Below are 22,374 nucleotides of genomic sequence, written 5' to 3'. Positions count from 1 at the left end.
AGCTTGAATTGTCAGGAGAACTATTTTTATTGGATGTTTTCATTGTAATCAGTTCTGGTACTACTTTGATTATTCAAATTCGCTAACCGCAATCCAATCAAAATACAGCGTATGAATACATTTCGTAAGTGAACCCCCCGATGCGGCTTGAGAATGCAGGTATCGCGTTTATGGCTATGAACTAGGCCACAAGTGCCCTAGTCCAAAAATGATGAGAAAATCACAAAACGTATGCTAAATAGACATGCTTGATGAACCCGCAGAGACTACACCGAAACGTTTTTCAATGCAAAATAACAATAATATGTATCCTTTTTAAGTTGTTGTTACTTGATTTTTTTAGTAAATTAATAATTTATTTTATTTCCAGCTTGTTTTTTTGTCATTTTTGTCAGTACATTCGACGATTTAATTAAAAAAGTACAGGCTTTACCAGTATGCTGTGCTTGTGGCAAGCATGAACTTTATTCCCCCGAGTGCCATGTATTGACATTTGAACACCAAAAAAAAAACTTTGAATGATAGCAGGCTAGTATTTGAAATACTTACCGGAGTATCGTGTTCTTTGGAACTTGTATCTAAGGCAAACGTCTTTATTGATCAAAATTGTAAATAAACCGATCGCGATCGGAAAAACGCGTTTATAACGGGTGTTCCATAATTAGGTACTGTTCCGATTTAGGTACGCACCCAGTACCACAAACTATACGTTGAAGTGTGAGCGCTACTTGTCGCTGTCGTCGTAGTAGTGTAAGCGGTACTTGTCACTTTCGCCGTAGCGGTGTTAGCGGTAGTTGTCAATGTCGTCGTAGTAGTGTAAGTGGTACTTGTCACTGTCGCCGTAGGAAAGTAACCGGAACTTGTCACTGTCGTCGTAGAAGTGTAAGTGGTACTTGTCACTGTCGTCGTAGGAATGTAAGTGGTACTTGTCACTGCCGTAGTAGGAATATAAGCGGAACTTGTCACTGCCGACGTAGGAGTGTTAGTTGTACTTGTCACTGTCGCCGTAGGAATGTAAGCGGTACTTGTCACTGCCGTCGTAGAAATGAAAGTGGTACTTGTCACTTTCGCCGTAGCGGTGTAAGCGGAACTTGTCACTGTCCTCGTAGTTGTATAAGTGGTACTTGTCACTGCCGTAGTAGGAATGTAAGCGGAACTTGTCACTGTCGTCGTAGAAGTGTTAGTGGTACTTGTCACTGCCGTCGTAGGGGTGTAAGCGGTACTTGTCACTGCCGTCGTAGGAGTGTTAGTGGTACTTATCACTGTCGTCGTAGTAGTGTAATTGGTACTTGTCACTTTTGCCATAGCGGTGTTAGCGGTACTTATCACTGTCGTCGTAGTAGTGTAAGTGGTACTTGTCACTGCCGTAGTAGGAATGTAAGCGGAACTTGTCACTGCCGTCGTAGGAGTGTAAGTGGTACTTGTCACTGTCGCCGTAGGAATGTAAGCGGTACTTGTCACTTTCGCCGTAGGGGTGTAAGTGGTACTTGTCACTGTCGCCGTAGGGGTGTTAGCGGTACTTGTCACTGTCGTCGTAGGGTTGTTAGCGGTACTTGTCACTGCCGTCGTAGGACTGTTAGCGGTACTTGTCACTGTCGCCGTAGGAATGTAAGTGGTACTTGTCACTGCCGTCGTATGAGTGTAAAAGGTACTTGTCACTTTCGCCGTAGCGGTGTTAGCGGAACCTGTCACTGTCGTCGTAGTAGTGTAAGTGGTACTTGTCACTGCCATAGTAGGAATGTAAGGCGAACTTGTCTCTGTCGTCGTAGAAGTGTAAGCGGAACTTGTCACTGCCGTCGTAGGAGTGTAAGTGGTACTTGTCACTGTCGCCGTAGGAATGTAAGCGGTACTTGTCACTTTCGCCATAGGGGTGTAAGCGGTACTTGTCACTTTCGCAGTAGCGGTGTTAGCGGTACTTGTCAATGTCGTCGAAGTAGTGTAAGTGGTACTTGTCACTGCCGTAGTAGGAATGTAAGCGGAACTTGTCACTGCCGACGTAGAAATGTTAGTGGTACTTGTCACTGTCGCCGTAGGAATGTAAGCGGTACTTGTCACTGTCGCCGTAGGAATGTAAGCGGTACTTGTCACTGTTGTCGTAGTAGTGTAAGTGGTACTTGTCACTTTCGCCGTAGCGGTGTTAGCGGTACTTGTCACTGTCGTCGTAGTAGTGTAAGTGGTACTTGTCACTGCCCTCGTAGGAGTGTTAGTGGTACTTGTCATTGCCCTCGTAGGAGTGTAAGTGGTACTTGTCACTGCCCTCGTAGGAGTGTTAGCGGTACTTGTCACTGCCGTAGTAGGAATGTAAGCGGAACTTGTCACTGTCGTCGTAGAAGTGTTAGTGGTACTTGTCACTGCCGTCGTAGGGGTGTAAGCGGTACTTGTCACTGCCCTCGTAGGAGTGTTAGTGGTACTTGTCACTGTCGTAGTAGGAATGTAAGCGGAACTTGTCACTGTCCTCGTAGAAGTGTTAGTGGTACTTGTCACTGCCGTCGTAGGGGTGTAAGCGGTACTTGTCACTGTCGTCGTAAGAGTGTTAGTGGTACTTGTCACTGTCGTCGTAGTAGTGTAAGTGGTACTTGTCACTGCCGTCGTAGGGGTGTAAGCGGTACTTGTCACTGCCGTCGTAGGAGTGTTAGTGGTACTTGTCACTGCCGTCGTAGGAGTGTAAGTGGTACTTGTCACTGTCGTCGTAGTAGTGTAAGTGGTACTTGTCACTTTTGCCGTAGCGGTGTTAGCGGTACTTATCACTGTCGTCGTAGTAGTGTAAGTGGTACTTGTCACTGCCGTAGTAGGAATGTAAGCGGAACTTGTCACTGCCGTCGTAGGAGTGTAAGTGGTACTTGTCACTGTCGCCGTAGGAATGTAAGCGGTACTTGTCACTTTCGCCGTAGGGGTGTAAGTGGTACTTGTCACTGTCGCCGTAGGGGTGTTAGCGGTATTTGTCACTGTCGTCGTAGGGTTGTTAGCGGTACTTGTCACTGCCGTCGTAGGACTGTTAGCGGTACTTGTCACTGTCGCCGTAGGAATGTAAGTGGTACTTGTCACTGCCGTCGTAGGATTGTAAAAGGTACTTGTCACTTTCGCCGTAGCGGTGTTAGCGGAACTTGTCACTGTCGTCGTAGTAGTGTAAGTGGTACTTGTCACTGTCGTAGTAGGAATGTAAGCGGAACTTGTCTCTGTCGTCGTAGAAGTGTAAGCGGAACTTGTCACTGCCGTCGTAGGAGTGTAAGTGGTACTTGTCACTGTCGCCGTAGGAATGTAAGCGGTACTTGTCACTTTCGCCGTAGGGGTGTAAGCGGTACTTGTCACTTTCGCCGTAGCGGTGTTAGCGGTACTTGTCAATGTCGTCGAAGTAGTGTAAGAGGTACTTGTCACTGCCGTAGTAGGAATGTAAGCGGAACTTGTCACTGCCGACGTAGAAGTGTTAGTGGTACTTGTCACTGTCGCCGTAGGAATGTAAGCGGTATTTTTCACTGCCGTCGTAGAAATGAAAGCGGTACTTGTCACTTTCGCCGTAGCGGTGTTAGCGGTACTTGTCACTGTCGTCGTAGTAGTGTAAGTGGTACTTGTCACTGCCGTAGTAGGAATGTAAGCGGAACTTGTCACTGCCGTCGTACTAGTGTTAGTGGTACTTGTCACTGCCGTCGTAGGAATGTAAGTGGTACCTGTCACTGTCGCCGTAGGAATGTAAGTGGTACTTGTCACTGTCGCCGTAGCGGTGTTAGCGGTACTTGTCACTGTCGTCGTAGGGTTGTTAGCGGTACTTGTCACTGCCGTTGTAGGAGTGTTAGCGGTACTTGTCACTGTCGCCGTAGGAATGTAAGTGGTACTTGTCACTGCCGTCGTAGGAGTGTAAGCGGTACTTGTCACTTTCGCCGTAGCGGTGTTAGCGGAACTTGTCACTGTCGTCGTAGTAGTGTAAGTGGTACTTGTCACTGCCGTAGTAGGAATGTAAGCGGAACTTGTCACTGTCGTCGTAAAAGTGTTAGTGGTACTTGCCACTGTCGCCGTAGGGGTGTAAGCGGTACTTGTCACTGCCGTCATAGGAATGTAAGTGGTACCTGTCACTGTCGCCGTAGGAATGTAAGTGGTACTTGTCACTGCCGTCGTAGGAATGTAAGTGGTACCTGTCAATGTCGCCGTAGGAATGTAAGTGGTACTTGTCACTGTAGCCGTAGGGGTGTTAGCGGTACTTGTCACTGTCGCCGTAGGAGTGTTAGTGGTACTTGTCACTGTCGCAGTAGGAATGTAAGTGGTACTTGTCACTGTCGCCGTAGGGGTGTTAGCGGCACTTGTCACTGTCGCCGTAGGAATGTAAGTGGTACTTGTCACTGCCGTCGTAGGAGTGTAAGCGGTACTTGTCACTTTCGCCGTAGCGGTGTTAGCGGTACTTGTCACTGTCGTCGTAGAAGTGTAAGTAGTACTTGTCACTGCCGTAGTAGGAATGTAAGCGGTACTTGTCACTGTCGCCGTAGGAGTGGAGGTGGTACTTGTCACTGCCGTCGTAGGAGTGTAAGCGGTACTTGTCACTGTCGCCGTAGGAATATAAGCGGTACTTGTCCCTGCCGTCGTAGGAGTGTTAGCGGTACGTGTCACTGCCGTCGTACGAGTGTAAGCGATACCTGTCACTGTCGCCGTAGGAATATAAGCGGTACTTGTCACTGTCGCCATAAGAGTGTTAGCGGTACTTATCACTGCCGTCGTAGAAGTGTTAGCAGTACTTGTCACGGTCGCCGTAGGAGTGTTAGCGGTACTTGTCACTGTCGTCGTATTAAGAATGTAAGCGGTACTTGTCACTGTCGCCGTAGGAGTGTTAGTGGTACTTGTCACTGTCGCCGTAGGAATGTAAGCGGTACTTGTCACTGTCGTCGTAGGAGTGTTAGCTGTACTTGTCACTGTCGCCGTAGGAATGTAAGTGGTACTTGTCACTGCCGTCGTAGGAGTGTTAGTGGTTCTTGTCACTGCCGTTGTAGGAATGTAAGCGGTACTTGTCACTGCCGTCGTAGGAGTGTTAGTGGTACTTGTCACTTTCGCCGTAGGAATGTAAGCGGTACTTGTCACTGCCGTCGTAGGAGTGTTAGTGGTACTTGTCACTGTCGCCGTAGGAATGTAAGCCGTACTTGTCACTGCCGTCGTAGGAGTGTAAGTGGTACTTGTCACTGTCGTCGTTGTAGTATTAGCGGTACTTGTCACTGTCGTCGTAGGAGTGTAAGCGGTACTTGTCACTATCGTCGTCGGAGTGTAAGTGGTACTTGCCACTGTCGCCGTAGGAGTGTAAGCGGTACTTGTCACTGTCGCCGTAGGAGTGTAAGCGGTACTTGTCACTGTCGCCGTAGGAGTGGAAGAGGTACTTGTCACTGTCGTCGTAGGAGTGGAAGCGGTACTTGTCACTGTCGTCGTAGGAGTGTAAGCGGTACTTGTCACTGTTGCCGTAGGAGTGGAAGCGGTACTTGTCACTGTCGCCGTAGGAGTGGAAGCGGTACTTGTCACTGTCGTCGTAGGAGTGTAAGTGGTACTTGCCACTGTCGCCGTAGGAGTGTAAGCGGTACTTGTCACTGTCCCCGTAGGAGTGGAAGCGGTACTTGTCACTGTCGTCGTAGGAGTGTAAGTGATACTTGTCACTGTCGCCGTAGGAGTGTAAGTGGTACTTGTCACTGTCGCCGTAGGAGTGTAAGTGGTACTTGTCAATGTCGTCGAAGTAGTGTAAGAGGTACTTGTCACTGCCGTAGTAGGAATGTAAGCGGAACTTGTCACTGCCGACGTAGAAGTGTTAGAGGTACTTGTCACTGTCACCGTAGGAATGTAAGCGGTATTTGTCACTGCCGTCGTAGAAATGAAAGCGGTACTTGTCACTTTCGCCGTAGCGGTGTTAGCGGTACTTGTCACTGTCGTCGTAGTAGTGTAAGTGGTACTTGTCACTGCCGTAGTAGGAATGTAAGCGGAACTTGTCACTGCCGTCGTACTAGTGTTAGTGGTACTTGTCACTGCCGTCGTAGGAATGTAAGTGGTACCTGTCACTGTCGCCGTAGGAATGTAAGTGGTACTTGTCACTGTCGCCGTAGCGGTGTTAGCGGTACTTGTCACTGTCGTCGTAGGGTTGTTAGCGGTACTTGTCACTGCCGTTGTAGGAGTGTTAGCGGTACTTGTCACTGTCGCCGTAGGAATGTAAGTGGTACTTGTCACTGCCGTCGTAGGAGTGTAAGCGGTACTTGTCACTTTCGCCGTAGCGGTGTTAGCGGAACTTGTCACTGTCGTCGTAGTAGTGTAAGTGGTACTTGTCACTGCCGTAGTAGGAATGTAAGCGGAACTTGTCACTGTCGTCGTAAAAGTGTTAGTGGTACTTGCCACTGTCGCCGTAGGAGTGTAAGCGGTACTTGTCACTGCCGTCATAGGAATGTAAGTGGTACCTGTCACTGTCGCCGTAGGAATGTAAGTAGTACCTGTCAATGTCGCCGTAGGGGTGTTAGCGGTACTTGTCACTGTCGCCGTAGGAGTGTTAGTGGTACTTGTCACTGTCGCAGTAGGAATGTAAGTGGTACTTGTCACTGTCGCAGTAGGGGTGTTAGCGGCACTTGTCACTGTCGCCGTAGGAATGTAAGTGGTACTTGTCACTGCCGTCGTAGGAGTGTAAGCGGTACTTGTCACTGCCGTCATAGGAATGTAAGTGGTACTTGTCACTGCCGTCGTAGGAATGTAAGTGGTACCTGTCAATGTCGCCGTAGGAATGTAAGTGGTACTTGTCACGGTAGCCGTAGGGGTGTTAGCGGTACTTGTCACTGTCGCCGTAGGAGTGTTAGTGGTACTTGTCACTGTCGCAGTAGGAATGTAAGTGGTACTTGTCACTGCCGTCGTAGGAGTGTAAGCGGTACTTGTCACTTTCGCCGTAGCGGTGTTAGCGGTACTTGTCACTGTCGTCGTAGAAGTGTAAGTAGTACTTGTCACTGCCGTAGTAGGAATGTAAGCGGTACTTGTCACTGTCGCCGTAGGAGTGGAGGTGGTACTTGTCACTGCCGTCGTAGGAGTGTAAACGGTACTTGTCACTGTCGCCGTAGGAATATAAGCGGTACTTGTCCCTGCCGTCGTAGGAGTGTTAGCGGTACTTGTCACTGCCGTCGTACGAGTGTAAGCGGTACTTGTCACTGTCGCCGTAGGAATATAAGCGGTACTTGTCACTGTCGCCGTAAGAGTGTTAGCGGTACTTGTCACTGCCGTCGTGGAAGTGTTAGCAGTACTTGTCACGGTCGCCGTAGGAGTGTTAGCGGTACTTGTCACTGTCGTCGTAGTAGGAATGTAAGCGGTACTTGTCACTGTCGCCGTAGGAGTGTTAGTGGTACTTGTCACTGTCGCCGTAGGAATGTAAGCGGTACTTGTCACTGTCGTCTTAGGAGTGTTAGCTGTACTTGTCACTGTCGCCGTAGGAATGTAAGTGGTACTTGTCACTGCCGTCGTAGGAGTGTTAGTGGTTCTTGTCACTGCCGTTGTAGGAATGTAAGCGGTACTTGTCACTGCCGTCGTAGGAGTGTTAGTGGTACTTGTCACTTTCGCCGTAGGAATGTAAGCGGTACTTGTCACTGCCGTCGTAGGAGTGTTAGTGGTACTTGTCACTGTCGCCGTAGGAATGTAAGCGGTACTTGTCACTGCCGTCGTAGGAGTGTAAGTGGTACTTGTCACTGTCGTCGTTGTAGTATTAGCGGTACTTGTCACTGTCGTCGTAGGAGTGTAAGCGGTACTTGTCACTATCGTCGTAGGAGTGTAAGCGGTACTTGTCACTGTCGCCGTAGGAGTGTAAGCGGTACTTGTCACTGTCGCCGTAGGAGTGTAAGCGGTACTTGTCACTGTCGCCGTAGGAGTGGAAGCGGTACTTGTCACTGTCGTCGTAGGAGTGGAAGCGGTACTTGTCACTGTCGTCGTAGGAGTGTAAGCGGTACTTGTCACTGTCGCCGTAGGAGTGGAAGCGGTACTTGTCACTGTCGCCGTAGGAGTGGTAGCGGTACTTGTCACTGTCGTCGTAGGAGTGTAAGTGGTACTTGCCACTGTCGCCGTAGGAGTGTAAGCGGTACTTGTCACTGTCGCCGTAGGAGTGGAAGCGGTACTTGTCACTGTCGTCGTAGGAGTGTAAGTGATACTTGTCACTGTCGCCGTAGGAGTGGAAGCGGTACTTGTCATTGTCGCCGTAGGAGTGTAAGTGGTACTTTTCACTGTCGTCGTAGGAGTGGAAGCGGTACTTGTCACTGTCGTCGTAGGAGTGTAAGCGGTACTTGTCACTGTCGCCGTAGGAGTGGAAGCGGTACTTGTCACTGTCGCCGTAGGAGTGTAAGCGGTACTTGTCACTGTCGTCGTAGGAGTGTAAGCGGTACTTGTCACTGCCGTCGTAGGAGTGTAAGCGGTACTTGTTACTGCCGTCGTAGTAGTAGAAGCGGTACTTGTCACTGTCGTCGTAGTAGTGTTAGTGGTACTTGTCGCTGTCGTCATAGGAGTGTAAGTGGTACTTGTCGCTGTCGTCGTAGGGGTGTGTGCTGTACTGTCGCTGTCGTCGTAGTAATGTAAGTGGTACTTGTCGCTGTCGTCGTAGAAGTGTTAGAGGTACTTGCCATTGTCGTCGTAGGAGTGTAAGTGGTACTCGTCACTGCCTTCGAAGTAGTGTTAGTGGTACGTGTCACTGTCGTCGTAGGAATGTAAGTGGTACTTGTCACTGCCGTTGTAGGAGTGTAAGCGGTACTTGTCACTGCCGTCGTAGGAGTGTTAGTGGTACTTGTCACTTTCGCCGTAGGAATGTAAGCGGTACTTGTCACTGCCGTCGTAGGAGTGTTAGTGGTACTTGTCACTGTCGCCGTAGGAATGTAAGCCGTACTTGTCACTGCCGTCGTAGGAGTGTAAGTGGTACTTGTCACTGTCGTCGTTGTAGTATTAGCGGTACTTGTCACTGTCGTCGTAGGAGTGTAAGCGGTACTTGTCACTATCGTCGTAGGAGTGTAAGTGGTACTTGCCACTGTCGCCGTAGGAGTGTAAGCGGTACTTGTCACTGTCGCCGTAGGAGTGTAAGCGGTACTTGTCACTGTCGCCGTAGGAGTGGAAGCGGTACTTGTCACTGTCGTCGTAGGAGTGGAAGCGGTACTTGTCACTGTCGTCGTAGGAGTGTAAGCGGTACTTGTCACTGTTGCCGTAGGAGTGGAAGCGGTACTTGTCACTGTCGCCGTAGGAGTGGAAGCGGTACTTGTCACTGTCGTCGTAGGAGTGTAAGTGGTACTTGCCACTGTCGCCGTAGGAGTGTAAGCGGTACTTGTCACTGTCCCCGTAGGAGTGGAAGCGGTACTTGTCACTGTCGTCGTAGGAGTGTAAGTGATACTTGTCACTGTCGCCGTAGGAGTGGAAGCGGTACTTGTCATTGTCGCCGTAGGAGTGTAAGTGGTACTTGTCAATGTCGTCGAAGTAGTGTAAGAGGTACTTGTCACTGCCGTAGTAGGAATGTAAGCGGAACTTGTCACTGCCGACGTAGAAGTGTTAGTGGTACTTGTCACTGTCACCGTAGGAATGTAAGCGGTATTTGTCACTGCCGTCGTAGAAATGAAAGCGGTACTTGTCACTTTCGCCGTAGCGGTGTTAGCGGTACTTGTCACTGTCGTCGTAGTAGTGTAAGTGGTACTTGTCACTGCCGTAGTAGGAATGTAAGCGGAACTTGTCACTGCCGTCGTACTAGTGTTAGTGGTACTTGTCACTGCCGTCGTAGGAATGTAAGTGGTACCTGTCACTGTCGCCGTAGGAATGTAAGTGGTACTTGTCACTGTCGCCGTAGCGGTGTTAGCGGTACTTGTCACTGTCGTCGTAGGATTGTAAGCGGTACTTGTCACTGTCGTCGTAGGAGTGTTAGCGGTACTTGTCACTGTCGCCGTAGGAATGTAAGTGGTACTTGTCACTGCCGTCGTAGGAGTGTAAGCGGTACTTGTCACTTTCGCCGTAGCGGTGTTAGCGGAACTTGTCACTGTCGTCGTAGTAGTGTAAGTGGTACTTGTCACTGCCGTAGTAGGAATGTAAGCGGAACTTGTCACTGTCGTCGTAAAAGTGTTAGTGGTACTTGCCACTGTCGCCGTAGGAGTGTAAGCGGTACTTGTCACTGCCGTCATAGGAATGTAAGTGGTACCTGTCACTGTCGCCGTAGGAATGTAAGTGGTACCTGTCAATGTCGCCGTAGGGGTGTTAGCGGTACTTGTCACTGTCGCCGTAGGAGTGTTAGTGGTACTTGTCACTGTCGCAGTAGGAATGTAAGTGGTACTTGTCACTGTCGCAGTAGGGGTGTTAGCGGCACTTGTCACTGTCGCCGTAGGAATGTAAGTGGTACTTGTCACTGCCGTCGTAGGAGTGTAAGCGGTACTTGTCACTGCCGTCATAGGAATGTAAGTGGTACTTGTCACTGCCGTCGTAGGAATGTAAGTGGTACCTGTCAATGTCGCCGTAGGAATGTAAGTGGTACTTGTCACTGTAGCCGTAGGGGTGTTAGCGGTACTTGTCACTGTCGCCGTAGGAGTGTTAGTGGTACTTGTCACTGTCGCAGTAGGAATGTAAGTGGTACTTGTCACTGCCGTCGTAGGAGTGTAAGCGGTACTTGTCACTTTCGCCGTAGCGGTGTTAGCGGTACTTGTCACTGTCGTCGTAGAAGTGTAAGTAGTACTTGTCACTGCCGTAGTAGGAATGTAAGCGGTACTTGTCACTGTCGCCGTAGGAGTGGAGGTGGTACTTGTCACTGCCGTCGTAGGAGTGTAAACGGTACTTGTCACTGTCGCCGTAGGAATATAAGCGGTACTTGTCCCTGCCGTCGTAGGAGTGTTAGCGGTACTTGTCACTGCCGTCGTACGAGTGTAAGCGGTACTTGTCACTGTCGCCGTAGGAGTGTTAGCGGTACTTGTCACTGTCGCCGTAAGAGTGTTAGCGGTACTTGTCACTGCCGTCGTGGAAGTGTAAGCAGTACTTGTCACGGTCGCCGTAGGAGTGTTAGCGGTACTTGTCACTGTCGTCGTAGTAGGAATGTAAGCGGTACTTGTCACTGTCGCCGTAGGAGTGTTAGTGGTACTTGTCACTGTCGCCGTAGGAATGTAAGCGGTACTTGTCACTGTCGTCGTAGGAGTGTTAGCGGTACTTGTCACTGTCGCCGTAGGAATGTAAGTGGTACTTGTCACTGCCGTCGTAGGAGTGTTAGTGGTTCTTGTCACTGCCGTTGTAGGAATGTAAGCGGTACTTGTCACTGCCGTCGTAGGAGTGTTAGTGGTACTTGTCACTTTCGCCGTAGGAATGTAAGCGGTACTTGTCACTGCCGTCGTAGGAGTGTTAGCGGTACTTGTCACTGTCGCCGTAGGAGTGTAAGCGGTACTTGTCACTGCCGTCGTAGGAGTGTAAGTGGTACTTGTCACTGTCGTCGTTGTAGTATTAGCGGTACTTGTCACTGTCGTCGTAGGAGTGTAAGCGGTACTTGTCACTATCGTCGTAGGAGTGTAAGTGGTACTTGTCACTGTCGCCGTAGGAGTGGAAGCGGTACTTGTCACTGTCGTCGTAGGAGTGTAAGCGGTACTTGTCACTGTCGCCGTAGGAGTGGAAGCGGTACTTGTCACTGTCGTCGTAGGAGTGGAAGCGGTACTTGTCACTGTCGTCGTAGGAGTGTAAGCGGTACTTGTCACTGTTGCCGTAGGAGTGGAAGCGGTACTTGTCACTGTCGCCGTAGGAGTGGAAGCGGTACTTGTCACTTTCGTCGTAGGAGTGTAAGTGGTACTTGCCACTGTCGCCGTAGGAGTGTAAGCGGTACTTGTCACTGTCGCCGTAGGAGTGGAAGCGGTACTTGTCACTGTCGTCGTAGGAGTGTAAGTGATACTTGTCACGGTCGCCGTAGGAGTGGAAGCGGTACTTGTCATTGTCGCCGTAGGAGTGTAAGTGGTACTTTTCACTGTCGTCGTAGGAGTGGAAGCGGTACTTGTCACTGTCGTCGTAGGAGTGTAAGTGGTACTTGTCACTGTCGCCGTAGGAGTGGAAGCGGTACTTGTCACTGTCGCCGTAGGAGTGGAAGCGGTACTTGTCACTGTCGTCGTAGGGGTGTAAGCGGTACTTGTCACTGCCGTCGTAGGAGTGTAAGCGGTACTTGTTACTGCTGTCGTAGTAGTAGAAGCGGTACTTGTCACTGTCGTCGTAGTAGTGTTAGTGGTACTTGTCGCTGTCGTCATAGGAGTGTAAGTGGTACTTGTCGCTGTCGTCGTAGGGGTGTGTGCTGTACTGTCGCTGTCGTCGTAGTAATGTAAGTGGTACTTGTCGCTGTCGTCGTAGAAGTGTTAGAGGTACTTGCCATTGTCGTCGTAGGAGTGTAAGTGGTACTCCTCACTGCCTTCGAAGTAGTGTTAGTGGTACGTGTCACTGTCGTCGTAGGAATGTAAGTGGTACTTGTCACTGCCGTTGTAGGAATGTAAGCGGTACTTGTCACTGCCGTCGTAGGAGTGTTAGTGGTACTTGTCACTTTCGCCGTAGGAATGTAAGCGGTACTTGTCACTGCCGTCGTAGGAGTGTTAGTGGTACTTGTCACTGTCGCCGTAGGAATGTAAGCCGTACTTGTCACTGCCGTCGTAGGAGTGTAAGTGGTACTTGTCACTGTCGTCGTTGTAGTATTAGCGGTACTTGTCACTGTCGTCGTAGGAGTGTAAGCGGTACTTGTCACTATCGTCGTAGGAGTGTAAGTGGTACTTGTCACTGTCGCCGTAGGAGTGTAAGCGGTACTTGTCACTGTCGCCGTAGGAGTGTAAGCGGTACTTGTCACTGTCGCCGTAGGAGTGGAAGAGGTACTTGTCACTGTCGTCGTAGGAGTGGAAGCGGTACTTGTCACTGTCGTCGTAGGAGTGTAAGCGGTACTTGTCACTGTCGCCGTAGGAGTGGAAGCGGTACTTGTCACTGTCGCCGTAGGAGTGGAAGCGGTACTTGTCACTGTCGTCGTAGGAGTGTAAGTGGTACTTGCCACTGTCGCCGTAGGAGTGTAAGCGGTACTTGTCACTGTCCCCGTAGGAGTGGAAGCGGTACTTGTCACTGTCGTCGTAGGAGTGTAAGTGATACTTGTCACTGTCGCCGTAGGAGTGGAAGCGGTACTTGTCATTGTCGCCGTAGGAGTGTAAGTGGTACTTGTCAATGTCGTCGAAGTAGTGTAAGAGGTACTTGTCACTGCCGTAGTAGGAATGTAAGCGGAACTTGTCACTGCCGACGTAGAAGTGTTAGTGGTACTTGTCACTGTCACCGTAGGAATGTAAGCGGTATTTGTCACTGCCGTCGTAGAAATGAAAGCGGTACTTGTCACTTTCGCCGTAGCGGTGTTAGCGGTACTTGTCACTGTCGTCGTAGTAGTGTAAGTGGTACTTGTCACTGCCGTAGTAGGAATGTAAGCGGAACTTGTCACTGCCGTCGTACTAGTGTTAGTGGTACTTGTCACTGCCGTCGTAGGAATGTAAGTGGTACCTGTCACTGTCGCCGTAGGAATGTAAGTGGTACTTGTCACTGTCGCCGTAGGGGTGTTAGCGGTACTTGTCACTGTCGTCGTAGGGTTGTTAGCGGTACTTGTCACTGCCGTTGTAGGAGTGTTAGCGGTACTTGTCACTGTCGCCGTAGGAATGTAAGTGGTACTTGTCACTGCCGTCGTAGGAGTGTAAGCGGTACTTGTCACTTTCGCCGTAGCGGTGTTAGCGGTACTTGTCACTGTCGTCGTAGTAGTGTAAGTGGTACTTGTCACTGCCGTAGTAGGAATGTAAGCGGAACTTGTCACTGTCGTCGTAAAAGTGTTAGTGGTACTTGCCACTGTCGCCGTAGGAGTGTAAGCGGTACTTGTCACTGCCGTCATAGGAATGTAAGTGGTACCTGTCACTGTCGCCGTAGGAATGTAAGTGGTACCTGTCAATGTCGCCGTAGGGGTGTTAGCGGTACTTGTCACTGTCGCCGTAGGAGTGTTAGTGGTACTTGTCACTGTCGCAGTAGGAATGTAAGTGGTACTTGTCACTGTCGCAGTAGGGGTGTTAGCGGCACTTGTCACTGTCGCCGTAGGAATGTAAGTGGTACTTGTCACTGCCGTCGTAGGAGTGTAAGCGGTACTTGTCACTGCCGTCATAGGAATGTAAGTGGTACTTGTCACTGCCGTCGTAGGAATGTAAGTGGTACCTGTCAATGTCGCCGTAGGAATGTAAGTGGTACTTGTCACTGTAGCCGTAGGGGTGTTAGCGGTACTTGTCACTGTCGCCGTAGGAGTGTTAGCGGTACTTGTCACTGTCGCCGTAGGAATGTAAGTGGTACTTGTCACTGCCGTCGTAGGAGTGTAAGCGGTACTTGTCACTTTCGCCGTAGCGGTGTTAGCGGTACTTGTCACTGTCGTCGTAGAAGTGTAAGTAGTACTTGTCACTGCCGTAGTAGGAATGTAAGCGGTACTTGTCACTGTCGCCGTAGGAGTGGAGGTGGTACTTGTCACTGCCGTCGTAGGAGTGTAAACGGTACTTGTCACTGTCGCCGTAGGAATATAAGCGGTACTTGTCCCTGCCGTCGTAGGAGTGTTAGCGGTACTTGTCACTGCCGTCGTACGAGTGTAAGCGGTACTTGTCACTGTCGCCGTAGGAATATAAGCGGTACTTGTCACTGTCGCCGTAAGAGTGTTAGCGGTACTTGTCACTGCCGTCGTGGAAGTGTTAGCAGTACTTGTCACGGTCGCCGTAGGAGTGTTAGCGGTACTTGTCACTGTCGTCGTAGTAGGAATGTAAGCGGTACTTGTCACTGTCGCCGTAGGAGTGTTAGTGGTACTTGTCACTGTCGCCGTAGGAATGTAAGCGGTACTTGTCACTGTCGTCTTAGGAGTGTTAGCTGTACTTGTCACTGTCGCCGTAGGAATGTAAGTGGTACTTGTCACTGCCGTCGTAGGAGTGTTAGTGGTTCTTGTCACTGCCGTTGTAGGAATGTAAGCGGTACTTGTCACTGCCGTCGTAGGAGTGTTAGTGGTACTTGTCACTTTCGCCGTAGGAATGTAAGCGGTACTTGTCACTGCCGTCGTAGGAGTGTTAGTGGTACTTGTCACTGTCGCCGTAGGAATGTAAGCGGTACTTGTCACTGCCGTCGTAGGAGTGTAAGTGGTACTTGTCACTGTCGTCGTTGTAGTATTAGCGGTACTTGTCACTGTCGTCGTAGGAGTGTAAGCGGTACTTGTCACTATCGTCGTAGGAGTGTAAGTGGTACTTGCCACTGTCGCCGTAGGAGTGTAAGCGGTACTTGTCACTGTCGCCGTAGGAGTGTAAGCGGTACTTGTCACTGTCGCCGTAGGAGTGTAAGCGGTACTTGTCACTGTCGTCGTAGGAGTGTAAGCGGTACTTGTCACTGTCGTCGTAGGAGTGTAAGCGGTACTTGTCACTGTCGCCGTAGGAGTGGAAGCGGTACTTGTCACTGTCGCCGTAGGAGTGGAAGCGGTACTTGTCACTGTCGTCGTAGGAGTGTAAGTGGTACTTGTCACTGTCGCCGTAGGAGTGTAAGCGGTACTTGTCACTGTCGCCGTAGGAGTGGAAGCGGTACTTGTCACTGTCGTCGTAGGAGTGTAAGTGGTACTTGTCACTGTCGCCGTAGGAGTGGAAGCGGTACTTGTCATTGTCGCCGTAGGAGTGTAAGTGGTACTTGTCACTGTCGTCGTAGGAGTGGAAGCGGTACTTGTCACTGTCGTCGTAGGAGTGTAAGTGGTACTTGTCACTGTCGCCGTAGGAGTGGAAGCGGTACTTGTCACTGTCGCCGTAGGAGTGGAAGCGGTACTTGTCACTGTCGTCGTAGGGGTGTAAGCGGTACTTGTCACTGCCGTCGTAGGAGTGTAAGCGGTACTTGTTACTGCCGTCGTAGTAGTAGAAGCGGTACTTGTCACTGTCGTCGTAGTAGTGTTAGTGGTACTTGTCGCTGTCGTCATAGGAGTGTAAGTGGTACTTGTCGCTGTCGTCGTAGGGGTGTGTGCTGTACTGTCGCTGTCGTCGTAGTAATGTAAGTGGTACTTGTCGCTGTCGTCGTAGAAGTGTTAGAGGTACTTGCCATTGTCGTCGTAGGAGTGTAAGTGGTACTCGTCACTGCCTTCGAAGTAGTGTTAGTGGTACGTGTCACTGTCGTCGTAGGAATGTAAGTGGTACTTGTCACAGCCGTCGTAGTAATGTTAGTGGTACTTGTCACTGTCGTCGTAGTAGTTTAAGTGGTACTTGTCGCTGTCGCCGTAGTAATGTAACTGCTACTTGTCGCTGCCGTCGGAGTAGTGTTAGTGGTACTTGTCACTGTCGTCGTAGGAGTGTAAGTGGTACTTGTCGCTGTCCTCGTAGGATTGTAAGTGGTACTTGTCGCTGTCGTCGTAGCAGTGTTAGTGGTAATTGTCCCTGTCGTCGTAGGATTGTAAGTGGTACTTGTCGCTGTCTTCGTAGTAGTGTTAGTGGTAATTGTCCCTGTCGTCGTAGGAGTGTTGGCGGTACTGTCGCTGTCGTCGTAGTAGTGTTAGCGGTACTGTCGCTATCGTCGTAGTAAGGTTAGCGGTACTGTTGCTGTCGTCGTAGGAGAGTAAGTGGTACTGGCGCTGTCATCGTTGTAGTGTTAGCGGTACTGTCGCTGTCGTCGTAGTAGTTTAAGTGTTACTTGTCACTGTCGTCGTAGGAGTGTACGTGGTACTTGTCGCTGTCGTCGTAGTTGCATAAGTGGTACTTGTCGCTGTCATCGTAGTAGTGTAAGTGGTACTTGTCGCTGTCGTTGTCGCCGCCGTATATACCATATCGGGTCGCCTTCTAACCCCGTAACGTATTTATCACATCGGCAATCTGTTTGAATTGATAAAAGTTTCATTTATTCATCGGAATCGAAAAAGCGTCATTTTGGTACCATATACATAGAGTGACCGAAGAAATATGGGGTCACCGCGTTGTGTCATTCGTGTTGGAGGCGTGACATATTGTATTCTTAATAAACAAGTGCCTCCTTCATATGGCGATATTTTTTATCAAGTATCGAATATCGCGATAAATCTTTTAAAACTCAACAACTAAATCATTCACTGTATGTTTTTATCATCATTGTTTCTTTCGTGGCCCTCTTCTTTCATGTTTGACAACATACCAGAATGAGCTTTCGTCTTTGACTAACTCATTTGAATAAAAGTTGGATATAAAGATAAAACATCAAGTACTATTACACAAAAAACTTATCGATATACTGCCGATGCGTATCAAGCCTACCATTACTGCTTTGTATCACTTGTTGGTAATATCACATGTAATAATAAAGCATTCTATATTTTTGTTAAAATCAAACCCTGTGCGCATAGAATAGACCAAACAGTATAAAAGCTGCACTCTCACAGATATACCATTTTTTACAACTTTTTTATTTTGTGTTGGAAAGAGCAAATGTTCGCATAAATTTCTGCAAACCAATATTTTAAGATTGCTGACAAAAAAAATCACATCGTAGATTTTCATATTTCCGTTCGAAAATTAATGTTTTATGGCATAAACCGTTACTTACTAACGGTTTGAGAAAAAATGCATAAAACATCAATTTTTGAACTTAAATATAAAAATCTGCGATCTATTTTGTCAGCAGTCTTATATAACTGGTTTCCATGGATTTTCGCAAAAATTGGCTCTTTCCAAGACAAAAAATAAAAAAAGTTCTCGAAACGTTCAATCTGTGAGAGTGCAGCTTTAAACTATTTCTGTTTCAACGTAAGCGGACAACGAACGTGGATAGCGGACAACCGCGTGAACATGTAATACCGACCTAGGACTTAGACATTACATTCACTGATGTTTTTCTGAAATGCCCTTCCATAAAAAAGCAACGAGTCGATAGCGATATAGTAAGTCATTTTAGCTATGCCTAGGACTGTAGTTAAAATGATCTCTAGACTATAGTTTTCGGATACATGATTCTTAGAACAGTTGGATATATTTCGACCAACAATAAACAATGACTTTTCTTGAATTATAGTAGTTTACTTATGACTCCCTTAAAACGGTTAATTTGTTTGAACGAAACAAACGCAAATAATTCTTTGCCCTCATATGTTTACATTTTTGTCAGCAAACACTCGAGTATTTAATATTCCTTCTTAAAACTATAAAGTAGGAAATTATTATCGATGACTTCTTAATCAGACCAAATGTTTTCTAGGCATTAGCCCACACATCGATCCCAAAGACAATGTTTTATTGCCCAGTTTATTTATCTACTTGTTTTAGCTTGGAGGACGTTAAACATCTTTTGTCCCCAATCCTGTTTTATGAAATCCGTTTGTGTCTGGATTGATTTTAATTTTGATAACATCGGCACAAAGTGTGTGTTTTTTTAATATAGCGGACAACATTTTCGGCGGTCTGGTGGTATGGTTGACTATACGGCAGTTATTCCCCTTTGAATATACTCTATAGTTTTCCCAACGGCAGACGATGACGGACATAATGCAAAAAACCGTAAAATAATTAAACGACTTGAATCTATCATAAACAGAACTTAATGCATTTTTTATAGTGCATTCCTTTTAAAGTACAACACTATTGTACTGTTAATTATAGTTGCATGTAACATTGAATAACTTTGGTATGGTTTGCAACAAATTATAATTATACTGTTAAAACAAACGTGCATCAATAATGAAAAAAAAATCTTAAATAAAATTACAGATAAATTAGGAAACATGTATATCATGTTAATGAAAAGTCTTTATTGATTGGTCATGCGTCGAGATTACCTGCGAATCTGCAAATACTTAAATATTAAATATTGCATAAATTTTATACACATATAGCAATATAGACCTTGAACTGAACAAGCGTTGTCCCGTGGTGTTGCTAGTTGAAACCGATTAAATAATGTTTTAAAGGCATAGTGCACTATATCGTGATACGGATCTAGCGTCTCGCAATGTATATCGCGATCATTTTTTTGCATATCTTTTCAACTCTAATTGTACACATTGACTGGACTAGAGCTGTCACGTGGAGTTTATTTGAAACCGATTAAATAATATATAAAAAGACAAAAAAGTACATCTATAATTTGTCATTCATTTCAAACTAATTTGTTAACTTTACAAACTAATTCATGGCGTCCTTTGATGATGCTTTGCATCAATGGTCTTTCTTGTAACAAGAAGGTTATAATTTGCCAGACATTATAGTATCAAATCAAGTAGAACTACAACTAAAACAGACACTAGTTAAGCGTAACCTGAGCGTCTTTGGCCAGGCCAAAATCCAGCTGAAACAAAAGCGAGCGTTGTTAAAACACAACAGGTGGCTTCTCCTGGAACATGTTAAACAACCGACTTATTTTGACAGACATTTACATAGGTCGTAAGAAAATAATGCCAGTGTCTTGCATTGAATATTTATGTGTAAGTTTTATATAAATAGTTTAAATACCAGTCAATTCATTCAAATACAAGATAATCATAAACCTTTGGTGGTTAGTAATACACACAAGTACATCGAATGTGCATGCAACCACATCGTTTTGTAAATGTGACACTCACAGAAAGTATTTACAGACTCTGGGCCCTGCCCAATACTTATGTGAACAACTACAGAAACAAGCTTAGTAGCAAAAAGTTTAACCTTAAACCAGGTTTAATGGCACTGGGTAAAAGCCAAAGACATAGAACACAAAAACCAAAAAATCACAAACCAGAAACATGGAAGAACAGCACAGAACTCCACAAACAGCACAGTGCATACATACTATATATAAAAAAAACTAGGATTGTTAGGTACCGCCTTGGAACGATCAGTAAAATGTAAATTTACTGGGGTGTTAAACCAGTTTACGTGCACAAACCTCACTCTTATCCCAACGATCCTAAATAAAGAAAAAAAAAAACGTAAAAGGTAAATCTTATCAACGTATGCATTAACCTGAGGAAACTTAATAATAAAACAAATAATAATAAACTTATAGGTAAACCCCAAGTTCTTCAATGATTAGAGATCCCAACTCTATCTGCAGACGGAGCACCTAATGCAAAAACTTTTCAAAGATACGTCTGCAGTCATTGTTTGAAACTATGAGCATCACACACAGTCTGCCTTATAAAATAAAAGGTTTAAAACTGTGTGATCATAGAGTTTCATAATAAAAAGCATCATTGTACTAAAACTGGGAACAAATAAAGAAAACATTATTAAAAATAAAAGCGACATATATTAGCTAATCTTTTCTTCCTTAACTTCATCTTGAAGGTTCTTCCTCATTGTAGTCTGGTTCAAAATTGTGTGGACTATTCACTACATGATACATATTGAAGGATAACAAACTAAGTCGAAAGGTTTGTATGCAACTGACTGACTTGAATTGCAATTTATCAATTTGGCATCACGCCTACAATCAGCACCTTTTGATTTGAATACAGAGTAACATCATATATAAACATTACTTATAAACAAAGGCAAAACTAAGACGGCGGCTTAAACGTTCAAGTAAATAATAACATTACAATTTGTTGTACACTGAAAGAGTAGTGACGACTTAATACTTTAGGCATGCGCAGTGGCATTTTCGGTTCCGGTTGGAATCGACTTCACGAGTTTTGTCTCGTCACATGTTATATTATAAACTTTACTTATTTTTTTTATTTCCAAACATATCAAGTTTCAATGTACATTTAATTGCTAAGTAAAGGATAGACAATGACACCTTCATGTTTAAGATTCAAGGTATAAAACGTTATCAGTCTCGTCGCTGCCTCCAATGTCACAAAACCGTAAACAAGTGTAACGTGCCGGCTGTATATTCAATCGGTGTCGTAGAGCTTATATGGATCGCTCTTATATAAATTTTCCTCAGGCTACTTTGCCTTATGATTGAAACAAATGATTGGAAAAATGATTGGTAAGTTAAAACATAATAAACCAAATAATCAGGGTTCAAAGATTACTCATTGGTTTAAATCAAGTTCAATCACTTTATTATTGAATGGCATTCTCTTACGGGGGGGCTTGTTTATTGGCGATGCAAAATACCTGAACCTTTGTCAGCACATAGATCGCAATGCCCTGTGGCCAACGCAGATGCCAGGTATGAGCCACCAGCTCCGTTCACCAGACTAGATCGCAATGCTTTAAATATGTATCTGGCTACTTGAACTGTCCAGGACGCTAGATTACTCCATAGATGTCAAGTTTCTGGTGCCTTTTTATACCACAGATCGCAATGCTCCGTGTTCAATACTTAACAGCCAGAAGGTCAAGAATCTAATAATTTGCCTTCAAAAGACGATTTCCGGTTTACTGCTTGCTGTTACCTCGACGGCGGTCAAAACACAGAATAAATATTTCAGCTGAGCGACGCGCTTATATACTCTCCGGGCGGACGAGTTCATTATTAACATGTGTAAAACGGGTATATTCCATTTTTCGAAAACTTGAAGGGAGACAGCTCTATTTTTACTAATATTCTTTATGAAAACAACTCCCGGTTAATAAATAATGTTTAACATGATTCCTTTAATTATTATTGTCGCTAATAAAATATTTGTATGGAATAGATAAGTCTGAAATGTAAAACTAACCTTTGAAATACACCGCTAGACATTTAACTTTATTAATGCAAATGGCCAATTTATAACAAAGGGTGGTAATCGTGCAAATATGCGGATACGCTACACACGATTCACAAGAACACACAGGGAAGCAGACCAAACTGACGGTTGCACACATCATTTCTTCTCCAGCATCGTTGCATACAACAGTTTTTTGTCAATCGTTATACATCCGTTATAAATCCGACAATGCTTAACTGTTCGGAACATATCTGACGAAATTTCTATCATTAAAGTTTTGTAACATGCAAAGTTCTGCCATTTGTGGGTTATCAGGCGAGAATATTCTTATTTGAAGACATTGATTAAATGGATTCCAATTTATCCATCCAGACTGCGGTTTTCCAAGCAACGTCTCTAACGGCCATGTTCTGTTGAATAACACTGTGCTCGGTTCGCAAGCCAGTTTCATGTGCAATCCAGGCTTTACCCTGGTGGGAAACAATACGGTCACTTGTGAGTCCAATTCGCAATGGGTGCCTGTGATACCATTTTGTGAAGGTACGTTATGACTATTATCATAAACCAAATTCAAATCAAAGGAAATTTATGCAGTTAGTTTGTTAAATGAAAAAAGAAAACAAAAAGAAAATATACATGTATTGTTAGTAAATGTAAATATAATGGTCGGGTTTGTTATTCAGTAGATTCGGTTTGACTTGGAAATGATATCTAAAAACCAAAACGAACAAAAAAACCTTAATATGATTGCATGTAGAATTATTACACACTTATAGTCTCATAAAAATAGGCGTTCACTCCCCGTTTAAAAGTAAATACATGTC

At 46.2% G+C, this 22,374-nt stretch overlaps 1 protein-coding gene across 1 annotated transcript; it reads right to left on the bottom strand.

The window, feature by feature from the left end:
* Nucleotides 1–784: 784 nt before the first annotated feature.
* Nucleotides 785–6,390, bottom strand: LOC128235687 (uncharacterized). Its single transcript, XM_052950488.1, has 6 exons — nucleotides 6,052–6,390; nucleotides 5,326–5,746; nucleotides 1,997–5,126; nucleotides 1,686–1,856; nucleotides 1,323–1,493; nucleotides 785–965 (listed from the first exon to the last, which is right to left on the bottom strand). The coding sequence occupies exons 1-6, from the start codon at nucleotides 6,388–6,390 to the stop codon at nucleotides 785–787; spliced, it is 4,413 nt and encodes a 1,470-aa protein (XP_052806448.1).
* Between the last annotated feature and the right edge of the window lie 15,984 nt (nucleotides 6,391–22,374).

This window comes from Mya arenaria, chromosome 5 (assembly GCF_026914265.1).
Source record: "Mya arenaria isolate MELC-2E11 chromosome 5, ASM2691426v1".
Taxonomy (NCBI): domain Eukaryota; kingdom Metazoa; phylum Mollusca; class Bivalvia; order Myida; family Myidae; genus Mya; species Mya arenaria.
This window is presented reverse-complemented; position numbering and strand designations above follow the sequence as displayed.

Coding starts and splice junctions, on each gene's coding strand:
- LOC128235687 (XM_052950488.1), bottom strand. CDS start 6,390: ATGACGGCAGTGACAAGTACCGCTTACACTCCTACGGCGACAGTGGCA. Junction 5,747..6,051: donor CTAACACCGCTACGGCGACA/GTGACAAGTACC, acceptor GGCAGTGACAAG/TTCCGCTTACATTCCTACTA. Junction 966..1,322: donor TACTACGACGACAGTGATAA/GTACCGCTAACA, acceptor CTACGTCGGCAG/TGACAAGTTCCGCTTATATT.